Raw genomic sequence first — 17,875 nt, forward strand, 5'->3', positions numbered from 1 at the left:
GCACCTGTACCCCTCCCTTGTGCCCTGACATGACCGATGCGCCATCGAAACAGAATCCGACGCACAGAGAAGGATCCAATCCGAGTGGTTCAAGGACCTCTAGGATCCTCTGTGATATTCCTTGAGCAGACAATTCCGCAGTTTCCACAAAGCCTACTGCTCGTTCTTTAATTACCCCTCCATGAATGAATCGAATACAGACAGCAACTAGCTCGCGCTTGGATAGATCTTTATACTCATCCGCAAGTATGGCATAATATGTGGATTGCTCATGCAGTTCAGACTTTATCTTTCGAATTAGCAGTGAGGCTGCAGCCTCAAGCAGCTCATCCTGAATGTGATGGCTTAGGAGCGTGGCATTTCGAGGCAGTTCCTTCAGTCTATTTTCAATTTCTGGATCATATTTTGACATGAACTTGAATAGCTCCAAGAAATTACCTTTATTGAGCGCCTCTTCCGTTTCTCTGTGACCTCTAAGTGGAATTTCCAACTTGGCACACAACATAGCAATGTCTAACACAACTTTAACGTGTTGCCGGTTTCGCTCTATGAATGAAACGGCATCACCGTGCATTTGATTTAACACTGTCCCACGGCATTGGGGTCCATCATGGCTTTGCCTGTACCCATCCAACTTGGTGAGGGCAACAGCATGCGGCTTGCTAGACTCGTGTTTGTCACAGGCCTGCCGGAGACGTTTCCAATTTTTGTATCCATCTCTTATAAAAGTGAACTCCGTGTGCGCCTCTGGGAAATGTCGACACACTTTACAAAAAATAGCGTCTCTTTCTTTACTATATTCCATCCACTTGAACTTCTCGTACCAATTTCTACTGAAGGAGCGCGCTTTCCCATCTATTACAGTGGTAGGGAAGGTTACCAGCTTTGGTTGAGTGGCTGGTTCCTCCATGGCTGACAGATCCGACGGTGTAGTCCTACCAGTTAGCTCTTCACAAGCCGGTGGCAATGTCGGTCGCTTCGGTGGAGCTTTAGCGTGTATGCTCAAGTTAGCATTAGATGTTGAAGCTGTGGCCGTTTCTCCTTCTTCATCCCCAGGGCCAGCACACATCTCATCACAATCCTCCTCTCTGTCTTTGGACAAGGCCTGGTCCAAACTTTCATTATTTTCACTGACTTCCAGACGTGGCTTTTTAAGAAAGCGAGACAATGTTAGCTGTTTAGCCATCGTAGCGCGCACACTGAACACTTGACAGACACTTGACACTGACACTTGACACTTGACACTGGTCACTGAAGAAATACGCTCCTCAATGTGAATCAAGTATTTTTAATGACAAAGATTAACTACTGCCACCTGGTGGACGGCGGTATACCCTTCAGTCACGGTCAACTGAACAATCAGAGTACGGTAAACGTAAAGAGGAAGCCATGTAAACGTAAGAGAGGAAGTTGAATATAATTAGTATTAATACATACTTTTAATCATTTCCAAGACAAAACTATTCACATTACAGTTAGTTAGTGAAAATTAAACTTAAAAAATATTTTATTATAAAAAAAATATGTATTTTTATGAATCTGACTGGGTGGGCCAGCTGTCAATCTGACACCCACCCAGGCCCACCCATAGACACCCACCCAGGCCCACCCATAGATCCGCGCCTGGCTGGCATAAGCTATTCTGCCGTGCGAGAGGTGAAATGTTAAGTGAACTTGAAAGTGATAAGAGCCAATCAGTAGCTCTTATCGAAATTAAAGACCTACTGATTGGCTGTAAGCATGCTTACCCTGGCCACATTAAACAGCGGGCTGAGCCATCTGAAAAAAATTAAAAAGACATTTTCACGCATTCGAATGTACGCGAGGGAAAGCAGAGAGAGAAGTGTTTATAATGTAACCAAGCAGAGTAGGAAGTGCTTACTCCTGCAGGTGGCGCTAAAAATGCAACGTCAAAATGAATGACTCCTGCTGCCCTGGGACCTAAAATACGACTCTTTTAATGAAAACAAACAAACGGTTACATGCACTTTTATTTTAATATTTTCACGGTCCTTTTTTATTTTTTCGTTGGGTAAGCACTGCTTACTCTGCTTATATGGACGGCACGTCCCTGGTGGGAAGATTCAAATACAAATGTCATATGATTCACCAATATTTCGTCTTTTGCATTAAATTGCTCTGTCACTGTATACACAATATCTGTGCTTCCCATGCTATTCATGCTTCCCATGCTTCATCAGCTCAAAAATGGTTCATTCATCAACCCCCCCGCTCTATCTAACAGTTCATACTGTATTCAATGTTCATATTACATTCATTTTCGAGGGGCATAAGCCACTCTTAGCATGGCTTGGATAACCCAGGCATTGCCAAAGCCACCCTTCCTCGTCACAGCCTCGTGATACCTGCGTCTCCTAATCCACCCCTCTGGAGGAAAGACCAGGGTCGGACCAGATCGGCCACCACCCTTCACGCCTCCTCCCCCCTCCAAACTCCACCAACCCCCAAGGAACCCAGAAGGTTCCTTAATCAAACAACCATCCGTCGAACCCGAGGAATTGAAAGGAGAGCAGAGTACAGTGCATCCTACATACTGTAGCTTATACCTTTTCATCCTGAGTGAAGAGAAGTGACATTGCTGCAGGAAAATGACAAATGTGTATCTTGATGCTGCAATACTAATGTTGAGGAACCAAAGCCAAAGAATTGTACTCTTGTGTACTTGTACATTGGGACGTAATAAAAGCAATTCTGATTCTGTTTCTGATTCTGATGACGACATGGTTGAAATGTCTTTCAGAGGATTTCACGGGAGAAATTAGGAACTTGACCTTTGAACTTTGGCTTTTGTATTGTACTTGCAATTGCGGAACTTCACTTAAAAATGTTAACTTTTATGCCCCGGTTTATCTTTATATAAGTTAAGGCTTGTATTCTATTCTTAGGTTACCCTCATTAAAAAAAAAGATAGATGTGGATGCAGTGTTTACCTCCTCCCATCCTCCAGGCCATTAAATGGACTTTGCTTCTACTTCAAACTATACAGACATGGGCTAATGGCTATGCTCGCTATATGCAACAGCCAGCACTCAAGATAGCGTAGCGCTCAGTAAATATCTGCAACAAGGTGGGCAGGGCATCCTGTCCCCTCACATGTAAAATGATCAACATTCTCCTTCTCCCTCACTCCATCAGCCCTCTTCAGCACAAAGCTAGCCACTGTTTGAACAACACATCAGGCAGAGGTTTTTCGTCTTATGAGATAAGCCCCTTATGAAACAGGCAAAAGAACGAAAACAGGGTGAAACTGCACCGCGGAGTAGTCGTGACTTGTTGTTTCTCAATCCTCCATTCAGCTCAGGCGTGATTTTTATTTATACGTCAGAGAAACACCGACTCCGTCTTGCGTTGAATCATATAAAATGAAATAACAGTCTTCTTATCCTGATGTGTTATTGACATGATGTGCCCAGGCACCATTCGTTTTAACAACCAAGGCCACTGGCAGAAAAACAGTCTCTGCAGATCATTTCATTAGGCTACAAAGCTATATGAGACAGATAAAGGCAACCTGTACTAGGTGTTGCTCTACACATTTTGTAATGGCAGTATTCAATAAATCAATCAATCAATCAATCAATTTATCAATCAATCAATCAACCCATCTGAATATTAGGCTTCATTTGAACCAAGGGGCTAGGGTCAACTGTGGACATAGATACACCTCTCATAGTTACATCTCCCTCTCTCTAGCCCACACACGTTCTCTCTCTGGTACCCCCCCCCCCCCCCCCTCTCTCTTCTTATCCCTTTTGGGGGCTGACGTAATCTGTGGTGTTAAGTAGTTAGTGTGAGAGGAGTGTATTGTATGGTGTGCCTGCTAAGCCCTCGCCCTGCCACATTACACCAGTCCAACAGCGGGGTAGGATACCATACTAGAAGGTACTTCTGTACCATAAACACTGCTGTGCCTCACCTACAGGCTAACCCCAACAACCTTTGGAGTAAACTTCAATAGTCAGTCTTTACAGGGCACAAGCAGGGCTTCATAACCTCTGGCAGAGGTTCTGGGAACAGGTGGATTTCTCTCTAGCTGAGTTTTAACACATCTACACTTTAAGAGCAGAGAAGCAAAAGAAAAACAGCCACAATGAACCAAACCAAGATCGAGCCGGAGCCGCCGGCCTATAACTATTACGACTACTCAGACTGGTACTCAGATAAGATGGAGCCAACCAAACCACCAAAGACGTAAGTATGGACAATAATATAAGATAATAATAGAATACGAATGCTATCCTGTTGGACAAAAAAGAAGACCTAACCCTAACTGATTTTCAGTGCTGAAAGTGGTATTATTCAGATGATGCATCATGGGTCAATGTCACTGTCTTTTAACAAAATCAAGTTAGAAACATTTGCGTTTTATGTTGTCTTTTACAGTAGGGATTCCTGTGACTTTTCTATCTTAAACTTATATTGAGTCTATCTGTAGATATGTCCCATCCCATGGTTAAAACCACTCCCCCTCTCACAACTGAGATATGTTTCATCATTGAGGTTTATTAAACAAAAGTCGAAAAGTCTGATGATCAGTTTAATGGACCATACTTTGGGGCTCTTTTTTGTCTAATCAGGGCCTAATGTTTTATGGTTCCATCCATAGTAAATTATTAGTCCTCTAGTTACATTTGCTACTGACTGTTCAAACTGACCAGAATGTTTCTGGACGTTCGTCTTGTTTGGCATGAAGTGTGACCTCACTGTGACCTTTTTGCTTGTGACATAACTGTTTCAGAATGATTCTCCCATGTGATCTGATAGCAGACGACAAGATTTTCCACATATGTATCGCTTCAATATCTGTAAGTATTACAGGATATTAGATTATTATATAATATTATATATTGCAATGCTGTAATTACTGCGGTAACAACACTATATTGACAAGTTGTTTCAGCTGAACATTAGACCCTGTGCAGATATGCATTACTGTGATAGCTGACTCATGGGAAGGCCACATAAGCCATAAGTTAAATCATTTGAAGTCATACATACTGTAAATCATATTGAATTTGAAGCTGTGACTTAGTAGCTTTGTATTCAGAGCTCAGCCGCTAACACTGAAGTGTTGAATGAATTGAACAATGGATTGGAAATTAGAATACATCAAAATTAACTGGGATGTTGCGGATGAGTGAAGCGTGACCATGGAAAGACATTCCCCTCGACATCATAAGGCCGTGCCTGATTTCAGACAGAACAAAGGCTTGCTCCATTTTGCTAAGCAAACTAATTCGATGCATGTTCATGGAACAGACATATACTGTAAACCAATTTACTGTGAGTTTGCCAAATAGAGGGCACTCAGAGGAAAACTAGGGCTGTGTCAATCATTCAGACCAAACGGATCTCATCAAAAATAATGAGACTGCAGCTAGAAAAGAGTCAAGCTTTTAGAATGAGGTACTATTCAAAGATTTTGTTATAAGGGGAGATGTAGGAGGGTTTCCATAATGTTTCAAACCATACTGGCATAACAACCAAGTCAATAAGAAGGAACAATACAGACAATTGGAAGTGGATGCTCAAGTGTAGCACTAATGAAACCTACAGTATGTTGTCCCGTAGGTTGTTGTCATGGTGATCCTGGCAGCCCTGACCAGGAGGAAAAGGCTCTGTCAGGGCTTCCTGCGGGGCTCTCCTGGGGTGCTGAGGTAGATGCAGGTCATTCACTATACATCTGTACATACTATACTGTACATAGCTGCCTTATACATCTGTACATACTATACTGTACATAGCTGCCTTATACATCTGTACATAGCTACCTTATACATCTGTACATACTATACTGTACATAGCTACCTTATACATCTGTACATAGCTACCTTATACATCTGTACATACTATACTGTACATAGATACCTTATACATCTGTACATACCATACTGTACATAGCTACTTTAACTGTACATAACTCATAACTGTATATACCTCTAACTACTGTACTTGCCATACTGTACCTATCACAATCATGTTATTTAAATGTTTCTTTTAAATATATATCACTTATATATATATATATATATATATATATATATATATATATATATATATATATATATATATATACACTGTATATATATATATATATATATATATATATATATATATATTATCACTATTTGCACTTTTGGATAGATGCAAACTGCATTTTGTTGTCTTTTTTATACTCTGCATCATCATAGATATATTGTTCACACTTTACATCACATACTGCAGGCCCAATACCATTGTAATAACCTAGTAATTACTCTGTAATACACTGGTAGGTAGATACATACATGTACTGCAATTGAGTAATAAAACAGTGTTGAATACTACGTATTGTAATAGTTTTTTCCAAGGAAGAATACCAGGGGGGTATTCCATCAATGTTGCTGAAGGAAAATCCAGGCATATTTATGATAAAAATAAGCCTGGATTTGGTTTTAGCAACGTCGATGGAATACCCCCCTGGTGATGTTATATATTGTTAACAAATTGTGTGTTCTGGCATGTGTTCCATCCTCTCGGTGCGATTCGACAGTCCCATCAACTTCCTGGACCACACACGGCACAAAGGCCTGGCTTTGGCTGTCTTTGGGCTTGTCTTCAGCCGGCTGTCTGTGTTGGTGCTGACCCCTGACCCCCTCCCGTTCTCCAAAGACACCCCACCAGAAATCAAAGGTCAGGAATCCCATTGTGTCCCTGTATGCTAAGAAATATAGCGTTGCATGTGTGATTGATATCATTCCTTATTCCATTCCATGCATTATAATGAGCCAATGTCTGCCTCCACCAGCCTCCCCTGTCCCTCCTGAGACCTCTTATTCCCCTCTACCCTTCTGTACAGTTTCTCTACTGTAAATAATTAAATAAAGAAATAAAAGACTTAATTCTTCCTTCTTCAAGCATTATGACTGCCAATGGCCCCTTGCTATATGACTGATGGATAGATGATTCACTTACTTAGTGAAATGTATTTGTTGTAAGTTGCTTTGGATAAAGGTGTTTGCTAAATAATAATAATAATAATAACTTTTTTATTTGTATAGCATTGTTCCTGCAAACGTTGCAGCTCAAAGTGCTCCAATCGTTATATAATCATAATTTAATTATTTACTTACTTAAAGGCATGGGTCTTTAGTCTTGACTTGAACATATTTGCTGAAGTTGCATCCCTAATGTAAACTGGCAGTGCATTCCACAATTTGGGTGCATAAAATGAGAATGCCAACAATGTAAATGTAAATGTGGACAGATGTATCAGATGATATCATCTTTACCTATTGTCTATTTTTCAGAGTACATGAAGATCATTTCCATCTTCTACTACCCGGCCCTGTATTACCCTCTGTTGGCCTGTGGTACGCTACATATTAAACCTGGCTATGTGCTGGGAAGTCTGCTGTCCTGGACACACTTTGGAGTTCTGATCTGGCAGAGGATTGACTGTCCCATAACTCCTGAGGTCAGATATTGGAGGGAGGGACACGATGACACGATGTCAATCAAATCGCATGTTATTCACAAGGTTAATTTCTTGTCATAATGAGTATGTGCATAAAGGTTCTACACAGCAAGATTGAAGAAATACCAGAACGTCAACATCAAGGCACTAGTGATTAGAGCTAGTGATTTTTCACATTTAAGATGTTACTAAGATGTTGAACTTCTGTTACTGTTGTACCTGTGTCGTGCATAAAGGCTTTGTGAAGTGCAGCTATCCCCACTATATTTACATTACATTACATTTTGGTCATTCAGCAGACGCCTTTATCCAAAGCGACTTACAACAAATACATTTGTCCAAGTAAGTGAGTGATCTATCTTCAGCCATTGTAAGAAAAAGTCATCTATGCTATGACCAGGGGCCATTGGCAGTTACCATGCTAGTTACCCACTAGCTCAGTGGTGTTGAGACAAGGAGGTTGATGATCTTGAATCTTGTTTACTGTCTTCACAGCTCTATATGTATTATGCCCTGCTTGCCAGTCTGCCACAGATGGCCTGTCTGGGTTTCCTCTGTGTCCAGTACCCACTGCTTTTCATTAAAGGAGATACGACAGCTAATGAGGTAATGGTGTTAATTGAAGAGAGAGGGGTGGAGTCATGACCTCTTCTGTGCTCTGTCTCCATTGGTTTGATACAACAATATCAAAGTATTCTGATCCTACCCTGCACTAAGATGTAGACACACACACACACACACACACACACACACACACACACACACACATTCCAGAGGCCTGATTATGATAATCAGCTCGAATGGAATCAACTAGGTTTAGTACCACGTCCTTGAAGAGATTAGGAGCTCTCTCCAAGAGCACACAATGTAGTGTTTATGCCACAGTACCGGTAATCTGTGGCATTGCCTCACTATGACCTAGAGGTAAATGGGAAATCATGTTGAATAAGTTCCAAGTGTCAAAATCATTGGTCATTCTCTAATAGCAACATTTTACTTTTGACCACAACAATTCTCCTTTTCGAACTATGGTTCGGTCAATATTGGTGAAATGAAATGGGTGTGCTGTCTTTTTTCTGATAATGTACCCACATGTTATGTTCAATAGCAGTGTGATTAAAAAAGAATCATATGATTCTGATTCTGACTCTGACTATTGTGCTGTTTCAGGACCTAAACTGCAGCTACTACAGAGCCTATGTGAAGTCAGTGCTGAAGAAAAACAAGTCCTCTAACACCTGGTATGAATACTATACCTGCTCAATAACCCTTGACCTTATTACTATACTATTACTATACTTTTAATCATGATACTTTGTTATTTGCCCATTATCATATTATTTTCCTGATAATGTAGTTATTGCGATGAACCTGTTTTTGTACAGTAGCATGTCTGACAACCCCAAACTGTCTGAGAGGATACTGGATACAGTGAAGTCCTACATCTACACACCAGACGAAGGTAAGAGATTGATGTCCACAAAAGGTCATTTTTGTTCTCATTTCTAATTCAGAACATTATACAAATAATGATATTCCTATATTGTCATTCTCTCTTCTAGTATTCAGATTTCCAATAAAGCTTGCGATCTCAGCATTTGTGTCCTTTGTGGCAATTTATCAGGTAACTTTCAATTATGTGCCTGTTTTGGGCCTAGGCATTGCACCATGCCACAATTAATTTACCTTCTGTTTAAAGGAATACATGCATGCTATGTCACACCATTGCGATTGATTCACACCATTGCTGCCAGTGGGTAAGGCTGCCATAATGGAGTTTGTGTCACTGTATCCATCATGTCCCCTTCCCTAGGTGGCTCTGTTATTGATCATACTGGTGATCCCTACTCTCCATATTGTCCGTGCTGGTATCGATGAAAACATTGCCTTCCTTCTGTTAAGCTTCCAAATCGTCCTATCAGAGGACAGAATGGAGGTGGTCACACTAGTGACCTACTACACGTGGTGCCTGGAAGGTAGGTATCTGTTCTTGTTATGAATGAGAAACAATATCAATGGATAATCCCTCCAGAAACCCTTAACACAGCATGGCATGGGTCCTGACTAACACTATTCCCCATAGCTGCCTTTTTGTTTGTTGTGTTTCTTTTTATTTTATTTTTTATGTACAGTGTCCTTGAGTTTGAGAAAGGTGCTTTTAAATCAAATCTATTATTATTATTATTATTATTATTATTATTAATCCTTTGAGAAAATGACTAAAAACAACAAATAATATTTAGTATGGTACAGTCCAATAGAAGTTTAGGATAGAACTTGGCTGATGTTAAGATGTAATAATTGTACCATTGTAATACCACCTCCTTTGTTTTGCAGTGTGCTATCTGTGTGCGGTTATCCTTTCCTGTTTGGTCAGTCTCGTCATGCTCATGAGATCCATGGTCCTTCATAGGTGACATTACTCATAACATTCTGTTTACGAATAATTCTTAACAATCATAACCATTATGAATTATTCATTTATGCGACAAACAATTGCACAGGCAGTGTGTTTACCATCATTATTGGACTTTGAAATTAACATAGCCACTGACGGATGGTCAGAGTGGTTCCATTTATCCAGACCCATCGTTCAGCTGTTAAAACAAAAGGTGTGTGTTTGTGTGTGTGTGTGTGTGTGTGTGTGTGTGGGGGGGGGGGTCATCAGGTCCAATCTGAAGGGATTGTACAGAGGAGACATTTACAAGGTGTATAACTGCCAGAAGACCATCCGCCCATCCCAGCCTGGCCTTGTCTGCTGGATGGGCTTCACGGGGTACCAGGCTGCTGTTGTCAGTTTAGGTATCAATGTATCTCTGTCTCATTTTTGTCTGAAAACTGTCTTTATTATTTACTCTCAAATATAACATGTACATAGGCCCACGTCATACTTAACATCCAACATGCCAACTACACAAACAATCACCCACACTTACTAAAGAGAAACAGAGGGAACAATCACAACAACGTCTCTACCTCAATAGTAACCTTTCCGAAGAGGAATTCCATGTATGACATGTTTCCAGTTATATTTCAGATTCCCCACTAACGGATGTTATCTGTTATAAGGTCTGGTCCTCCAAACTCTGGTCTTCTTCATCTGTTTCGTGTTCCTGGTGTTTCTCATCATCATACCTGTCTTCTACGGCAATAACCTTATACTCTTCCAATTGGCTGCCAAGGCCTGGTGAGTGCTGTAGGGTTTTAACAACACTTTATTTGAATACTGTTAAGCTATTTTTTGGCTAGCTCAATAGCCCTTGACCTCATTACTATACTATTATTATACTGTTCCTACTATGCTAGTATACTCCGAAGTGAATGAGACCTTTCTGTCATGAATATGTTCAATTACAGGCCGATCTGGGTGACAATGCTGTTGGCTACTGCTCTTCAACATGTAGCAGCCACATTTGCTTTCATCAAAAAGGACGCTGGCACAAGAGACCTGAACAACAGGTACGGATGTCATAAGTTCAGTCATGATCTCTCATGTTTTAGTTGAACCATTTATTGAAAATAAAATGATAATACCATTAGGCTTGGCGTATTTGCATAGCTCCATTCTTTTGAGAGCTCCACAACAGATGCATGTATATATCATGGCAGGGAACCCACACATCTATCAACCCCCTTGATACATACAGACAGAGCAGAACCAAAGCAGGTGGAGGCTGAGGTGGTGGTGGGAACAAGAACAAAAGCAACCTAACAATAGAGACCTCTGGGCATCGTAACAAAACATTCATTAATAACAACACTTCCTTTTTTTTATTATTCTGTGGGGGGTAGCCCTCCCTAGAAGTGATTAACCCGTAACTCCTCATATCAACTGAACAATTTAAATCTGTCTTAATTGACAGAAATGTAAATGTTAATTGGGTATTGAAACCAAATAACAAATTGTTCACTGGTTGTGATGTCACTTCCAGAGGCAGTCTCTTCCTGCTGACCTACCTGCTGTACCTTATAAACATCGTAATAGGACTCATTGCTGGAATGTGGAGGGTTCTCATCACTGCCCTCTACAACATCATCCACCTGGGTCGTATGGATATCAGTTTGCTTAACCGCTCTGCGGAATCATTTGACCCAGGTACGTGGGCTTGTGGTCGTACTGTACCCTAGACTAGAATATGAGGGGAAATACAGTAGCATAGCTTCCTGGACACAGATCAAGCCAAGTCGTGGACTAAATCAAATGTGACAGCAGCTGCTGGTGAAACCGAGAACAAGTCGCCAACCAATCAAAATGTTTGGACTTTTATTCTGAAAAATTTAAATACATTTCAGTGCTGTTGAAAATCAATGACACACTCGCTAGTCAAGCCAAAACATTGCAATGCAATGGAGTAATCCCCACCACTCTACACTACGTAGGTAGTAGTGTGGATTACTCACCGAATCCATTGCATTGCAATGTTTTGCCTTGACTAGCGAGTGTGTCATTTAAATTGCATTTTTCAGAATAAAAGTCTGAACGGTCCGTCGGTTTGGCGACTTGGTCCCGGTTTCACCAGCTGCTGTAACAAATGTCAGTGGAAATTCTCCATTGGTTTTAAGTTGTATACTTAACATAGGTCTGAGAAACCAGCCTTATATGTCTGATTCCTTCCTAACCTTTGACCTCTACAGGCTATCGTTACTATGCCCACTTCCTGAAGGTGGAGGTGAGCCAGGGTCACCCTGTGATGAAGGCCTTCTGTGGGTTATTACTGCAGTCTGCTGGCCAGGGGGGCAGTGCTGAGCAAAAGATGCGAGATGCAGAAGAAGGTTAGTAGTGTGAGTAGCTCACACACATATAGACACATATGCACACACACACACACACACACACACACACACACACACACACACACACACACACACACAGCCTGTTTCCTCTGTGTCCAGTACCCACTGCTTTTCATCAAAGGAGAGAGGACAGCTAATGAGGTAATGGTGTTAATTGAAGAGAGAGGGGTAGAGTCATGACCCCTATTGTGCTCTGTCTCCATTGGTTTGATACAACAATATCTAAGTTTTCTGATCCTACCCTGCACTAAGGTGTGGCCTCACACACACACACACACACACACACACACACACACACACACACACACACACACACACAGCCTGTTTCCTCTGTGTCCAGTACCCACTGCTTTTCATGAAAGGAGAGAGGACAGCTAATGAGGTAATGGTGTTAATTGAAGAGAGAGGGGTAGAGTCATGACCCCTATTGTGCTCTGTCTCCATTGGTTTGATACAACAATATCTACGTTGTCCGATCCTACCCTGCACTAAGGTGTGGCCTCACACACACACACACACACACACACACACACACACACACACACACACACACACACACACAACTTTTAGCTTGCTTTTATAGTTGTTTTTATTTTCTTAAGATTGTTGTCTTTATTTGCACTTGACACCACGGACCTCATTGTCTCTTAGCTTGTTTTATAGCATTTTCGCTTTTTAATTGTCTAGTGTGTAATATTTGTGATATGTTATATGTGTATGTTTGTGAATATGTGAATATGTTTTCTGTTTTTGCACCTTCAGAAGAACCACTACAATTTCATTGTATAGGCAACTGTACAACGACAATAAAGTCTATTCTATTCTATTCTATTCTATACACACACACACACACACACACACACACACACACACACACACTCTCTCTCTGCTTGACTCCTGAGTGTGAGTGTCTTCAGCTCTATCCTGACAGCCAGCTCCTCCGTGCTTTCAGGCATCCAGATGGTCCATCAGGAGACGACGCAGAACAAGGCGTCCAACGCCAGACGGGTGCAGGCCCGCTGGCAGCTGCTCTGCACCCTGGTCAACAACCCCTCTCTGCTGGGCTGCAGGAAACACTTCCAGCTGCAGAACTCGGAGAGCTTTGTCAACGGAGCGCTCAAACGCAGCGCCAGGCGGGGCAGCAAGAAGGACGTCGGTAAGGCCGGTGACGTCTCCGCTGAGAACGCAGTCACTACAGCTGAGGCTGCAGCCACCACAGCTGACACTGCAGCCACCGCAGCGAACTGAGACAAGGGGGTTTAGATTCAGGTCATCTACATTCAGGTCATCTACATGGCAGTTGCGCTGCACAGATGATCACGTCTGAGCAGCGCCTGAGAAAGGGGTTCTGGGGAACCGGTTGCTACAGTTTATGAGTACACCGGATGGTTCCCTCGCTGCTCTCGTTGGAGTCAATGTTGGGTTTGTATGTTATGTTCAGGGAGAGGTGAACGGTTGTGATTGGATGTTTAGTCCAGGAAACAGCAATGGAGTGGATTGTAGGCTTGTTATTATCACATCTGTGCATCCGATGGAGTTCCTTGGGTTGTTTGTTTGTTAAATATTGTGACGTTTATCTACATTGTGTGTATCTTTCACACCCAAATGATTTTGGGGGTTAGCAGTGGTTACAGTTAGCGTATTATACAGTTGCTATTCAAACAAATCCAAACCTTTTATAATGGTTACTAATAATGTCTACTTTCAAGGGAAGGAACCATCTAACCAATTTCGGCTATCAGAGCCATATTATGTAGCATGTGCTGTCAATTCAATTTCAACATTTACTAGTCACAATGTTGGGTAAGGAGTTCTTCATGCTGAATTGTTATGTGTTCAGTTGTGATGCGCAAAGCAAATTCTGTTAGTGTCAATCTCACAATGTCTGTCTTGTATCAGTTTTTGTATAACGTTACTGTAAGGTGTCAAAGGTTGAGATACCATATATACCGGTACAAATTTGAATATATTATTATTATTATTATAATAATCATATTAATAATTATTATTATTATAAACAGATATCTGTTACATTTCTATGTGGGAAAACAATAAATAAAGTGGAGGATGGAGGTATGCTGTGTGTTATGTGCTGAGAAAGAAGCTAGCCGCAATTAACACCAGACTACAGGGTGGGGCTAACTTGTCAAATCAGATCAAATGAAATGAAATTGTATTTGTCATGTATATCAGCCGTAATGGACATACTGAAATGCTCTCGGGAACAAAAACAACAGTCAGCAACATTCATCAAGTCAATAATCAACAGTTCTTTGACATTTCGTTTATTGATTCAGGCACATATAATCAGAAGAGGACACTTTAAAGCGAAGTGAGGCAATTCAGAATCTTATCATTTTTCTTCTATCAAAGTGTTTACTACGAACTGAGCAGCAGAAAACTGAGAGGTGTTGGAGAAGGTAGAGGTAAGGATCAGAGGTTGGCACAATATTTTATACATGTACATTGACACATATAGAATAGAACAGAATATAGAGCTAGAAACATGCAGCTCTATCACCACAATACTGTTTTTCTTGGCAACACAATAGTGGAAATACCCCATACATGTGAAACAGAATTGGTACAATAGATTCACATAGGCCTACACATTCAGTAGGATAGCTGCTAAAAAGACAGTTTAAGAGATACAGAACTACACCTTAGCTTTTTTTCTTTGCTTGTTTGTGTTTTGTTAGACATGAGACTGCACTCAATTACTGTGACTAACTCACCATCTTAGCACAACTAACTGTTATGAGCACACTGGAAGGGTCAACTAGTGATCTTCACAAAGGACGTATACACAGTATTACTCAACAAACTATCTTCATTGATTTTCCATTCATTAGCAGATAATCTCTTTTAATTTGACTTTTCTCTCATTTTAGGCTTTTCTCTCATATGTGAACTAACCTCAATGAAACAATTACTGTTGACCTTAACCTTTCCAAGATGCGTTGGGCACAATCAAACATCCAAATCACACTGACTCGATTTTCAGTTGCCAGTGAATTTGTAGGTGCCAATGATGTTCACTGCTTCTGCCCCTAGGGGGAGCCGGTCACTATATTCAGAACCTACCTCACATTCATCCAGGTGACTTCTGTACTGTGAGAGAGTGAAGGACTCAGTCACCACACTCCCCTCCACGTCCCCATCTCCCTCTCTCTCCCCCGTGCCACTCTCTGACTCCCCCTCTGCCTCGTCTATCTCCCTGACATTGATCTTTCTCTGGGACTCTGCGTACGCTGTCCTGAGGTTAAAGTTAGCAGCTAGGTTCCTGTCCATATGATACTGGTCTTTGGCCTTCATGATGAGCTTGTACGTCTTACCTCTGTATTTGTACACCAAATGAAAACACGTGGCTCCCAGCAGAGGCACAGTGGATACTGTGAGGAGGCATATACTGACCGAGATAATTATCAGTAGGTTTGGGATCCTTTTCTTTGTCGTGAAGATCACCTGGACGTCACAGTCCTCCCCTCTGTAGGTGAGGCAGAGGGAGTAGTTAGTGCCAGGGTGTAAACCCTGGAACAGATATGTGTTGACACCATCTTCTATCCTCGACCACTGAACTGCTGAGCGTTGAGGGTCGGCGGTGACACACAGATACAGCCCGTCTGAGAGGGATTTCCTGGACAGTTCTGATTGGTTACGAGGCTCTTTGCTGACACTATGAAACCCCTCCGAGGCAATGAGTCTGATGTCTGTTTTGTCTTTGGGCAGGAGCAGAGGATTGAGACGCACCTTAGCATCGGTCTCTGACACCCCTAAGGCAACGACCCCGAAGTCGAACATATACTGTTTGACATCATCCAGAGTGCCGTTGAAAGCGTGGTTGGAGGTGTACTGTGTATCACTGCTCAGGCCACATTTGCTAGCAGCACGTGATGGATACATTGGAGCCTGTTCGATATACTCTGTCTGCGTGTCTATGTCGATAGATTGAGGAAGAGTTGGGGTCGTATTGTCCTTTCTCTCTAGATGAGGGAGATTGAAGGCATTATATACAGAGGTTGGAACCACTGGTTGACGTACGGATGGATTGTTTTGTGGGACAGCCAGTGGTTTAAACACTTTAGGAACAGGAGGGGGGGGGTTTGGTTTAGGTTTTGACACTACCACTACTGCCACCGTACCTTCTGCTCTGCCAAATTCATTGGTGGCTAAGCAGCTGTAGCTGCCACTATCGCTCAGGGCGAGGTGTGATATGACCAGAGTACCGTTAGGAAACAACTGGAATTGATTGTCGGACATTTTACTGTCCTCCTCAGGTTCTTCTAATTCATATTCTTCTGATTCATCTTCTATTGACGACAAAGGAAATTCAGTGTTTTGGCCTTTTGTGTTTATTTTCCAGATGACCTCCGGTTTTGGATTCCCTTCCGTTTCGCAGTTCAAGATCAACAAGGTGCTGTCGTAGATTGTGGTGTTGTCAATGTTTGGCTGTGATACTATGGTGACATTGGGGGCCATACACTTAGATTCAGCTAGTTTCACAATCACTGCACCTTTGAGATGTTCTGGGGAAGCGCAGACAGTAGAGTTGGGCTCTGGGACGGACACTGTGGTCTTTGAGAGCCAGTCTCGGAGCCAGTCCATGGAGCAGGAGCAGGTGAAGGGGTTGTTGTAGAGCTGAAGATGTGACAGGGAGATCAGGCCGTCGAATGTGCCCTCTGCCAGGGTGGTGAACCTGTTGTTGTTGAGACGGAGCGACCTCAGGTCTTTGAGGTTAGAGAAGGCATCTTTAGGCAGACTGGATATCCTGTTGTGGTTCATCTTTAGGAGCTGCAGGGCCGTGAGGTTGCGTAAGTCTTCCCAGGGGAAATCCACTATTCTGTTGTAGCTAATGTCAAAGTTTCGCAGCTGAACCAACGGCGCCAGTGTGCCCTCCTCGATGGACACTATTTCATTGCGGCCCATCCATAAAGATGTCACCATGGTGACATTATCAAAACATCCTGCCTGGACCAGAGTGAGTTTGTTAGCTGAGAGACTGAGAGTAGTCACATTGGGTGGGAGTCCTTCGGGAATTTCATCCAGGTTTTTGTAAGAGCATTCAGCAAACTGCCGTCCGTATTTGTCAGAACAGGTGCACAGCTCTGGGCAGCCGTCGGCAAAGCCAAGAACAGCAGCACATAGAGACAGGCAGAGTGCGTATGCAGATGCCATTTTCTGAGCCTGCAAAATAAATGTCACAGTTCAATAAATATTTGTACTAATCTCAAATGTCACAGCAACTAATCTGACTCATACTGTATGTTGAATTCCTCAATCCATCATCAACCTTAGCCCATATAGCTTAAAGACATAATCATTATTCAAGGGATGGTTAAAATAACATAATTACATATTTCACATACATTGTCTTAATGCAAATCACACATTCTGCAATGCATCAATGTACTGAGGATGTATAGTATCTTCATAGAGCTATGACCAACTTGAATTTAGTTTATATTATTACATCTGGCTGGATTTACATTTTTCTGGAGGCCGAAAATTCCAGCAATGTAGAAATAGATTTCCTGGTTAATTCGCAGATATATTCGATACTACGTTTAGAAAACATGTTTTGCCACTACGTCGATACATGACTCA

The 17,875-nt window shown here is 41.9% G+C and overlaps 2 protein-coding genes across 2 annotated transcripts; one reads left to right on the forward strand and one right to left on the reverse strand.

Annotated features, from left to right (window-relative positions):
• Window positions 1-4,111: 4,111 nt before the first annotated feature.
• Window positions 4,112-13,519, forward strand: LOC308158102 (receptor for retinol uptake stra6-like; the record flags this gene model as incomplete). The annotated part of the gene is made up of 17 exons (XM_080531697.1): window positions 4,112-4,212; window positions 4,760-4,826; window positions 5,593-5,678; window positions 6,554-6,693; window positions 7,311-7,477; window positions 7,973-8,083; window positions 8,648-8,718; window positions 8,866-8,939; window positions 9,040-9,101; window positions 9,291-9,453; window positions 9,815-9,890; window positions 10,146-10,279; window positions 10,547-10,664; window positions 10,835-10,936; window positions 11,410-11,573; window positions 12,113-12,250; window positions 13,224-13,519. 17 exons carry the CDS (start codon window positions 4,112-4,114, stop codon window positions 13,517-13,519), a joined length of 2,070 nt encoding a protein of 689 aa, XP_080387823.1.
• Window positions 13,520-15,271: 1,752 nt separating this feature from the next.
• On the reverse strand, window positions 15,272-17,446 carry LOC308158103 (immunoglobulin superfamily containing leucine-rich repeat protein 2-like; the record flags this gene model as incomplete). Its single annotated transcript, XM_080531698.1, has 1 exon — window positions 15,272-17,446. One exon carries the CDS (start codon window positions 17,444-17,446, stop codon window positions 15,272-15,274), a length of 2,175 nt encoding a protein of 724 aa, XP_080387824.1.
• Between the last annotated feature and the right edge of the window lie 429 nt (window positions 17,447-17,875).

The sequence above is a fragment of the Nansenia antarctica genome (genome assembly GCF_963989245.1).
Source record: "Nansenia antarctica genome assembly, chromosome: 5".
Lineage (NCBI taxonomy): Eukaryota > Metazoa > Chordata > Actinopteri > Argentiniformes > Microstomatidae > Nansenia > Nansenia antarctica.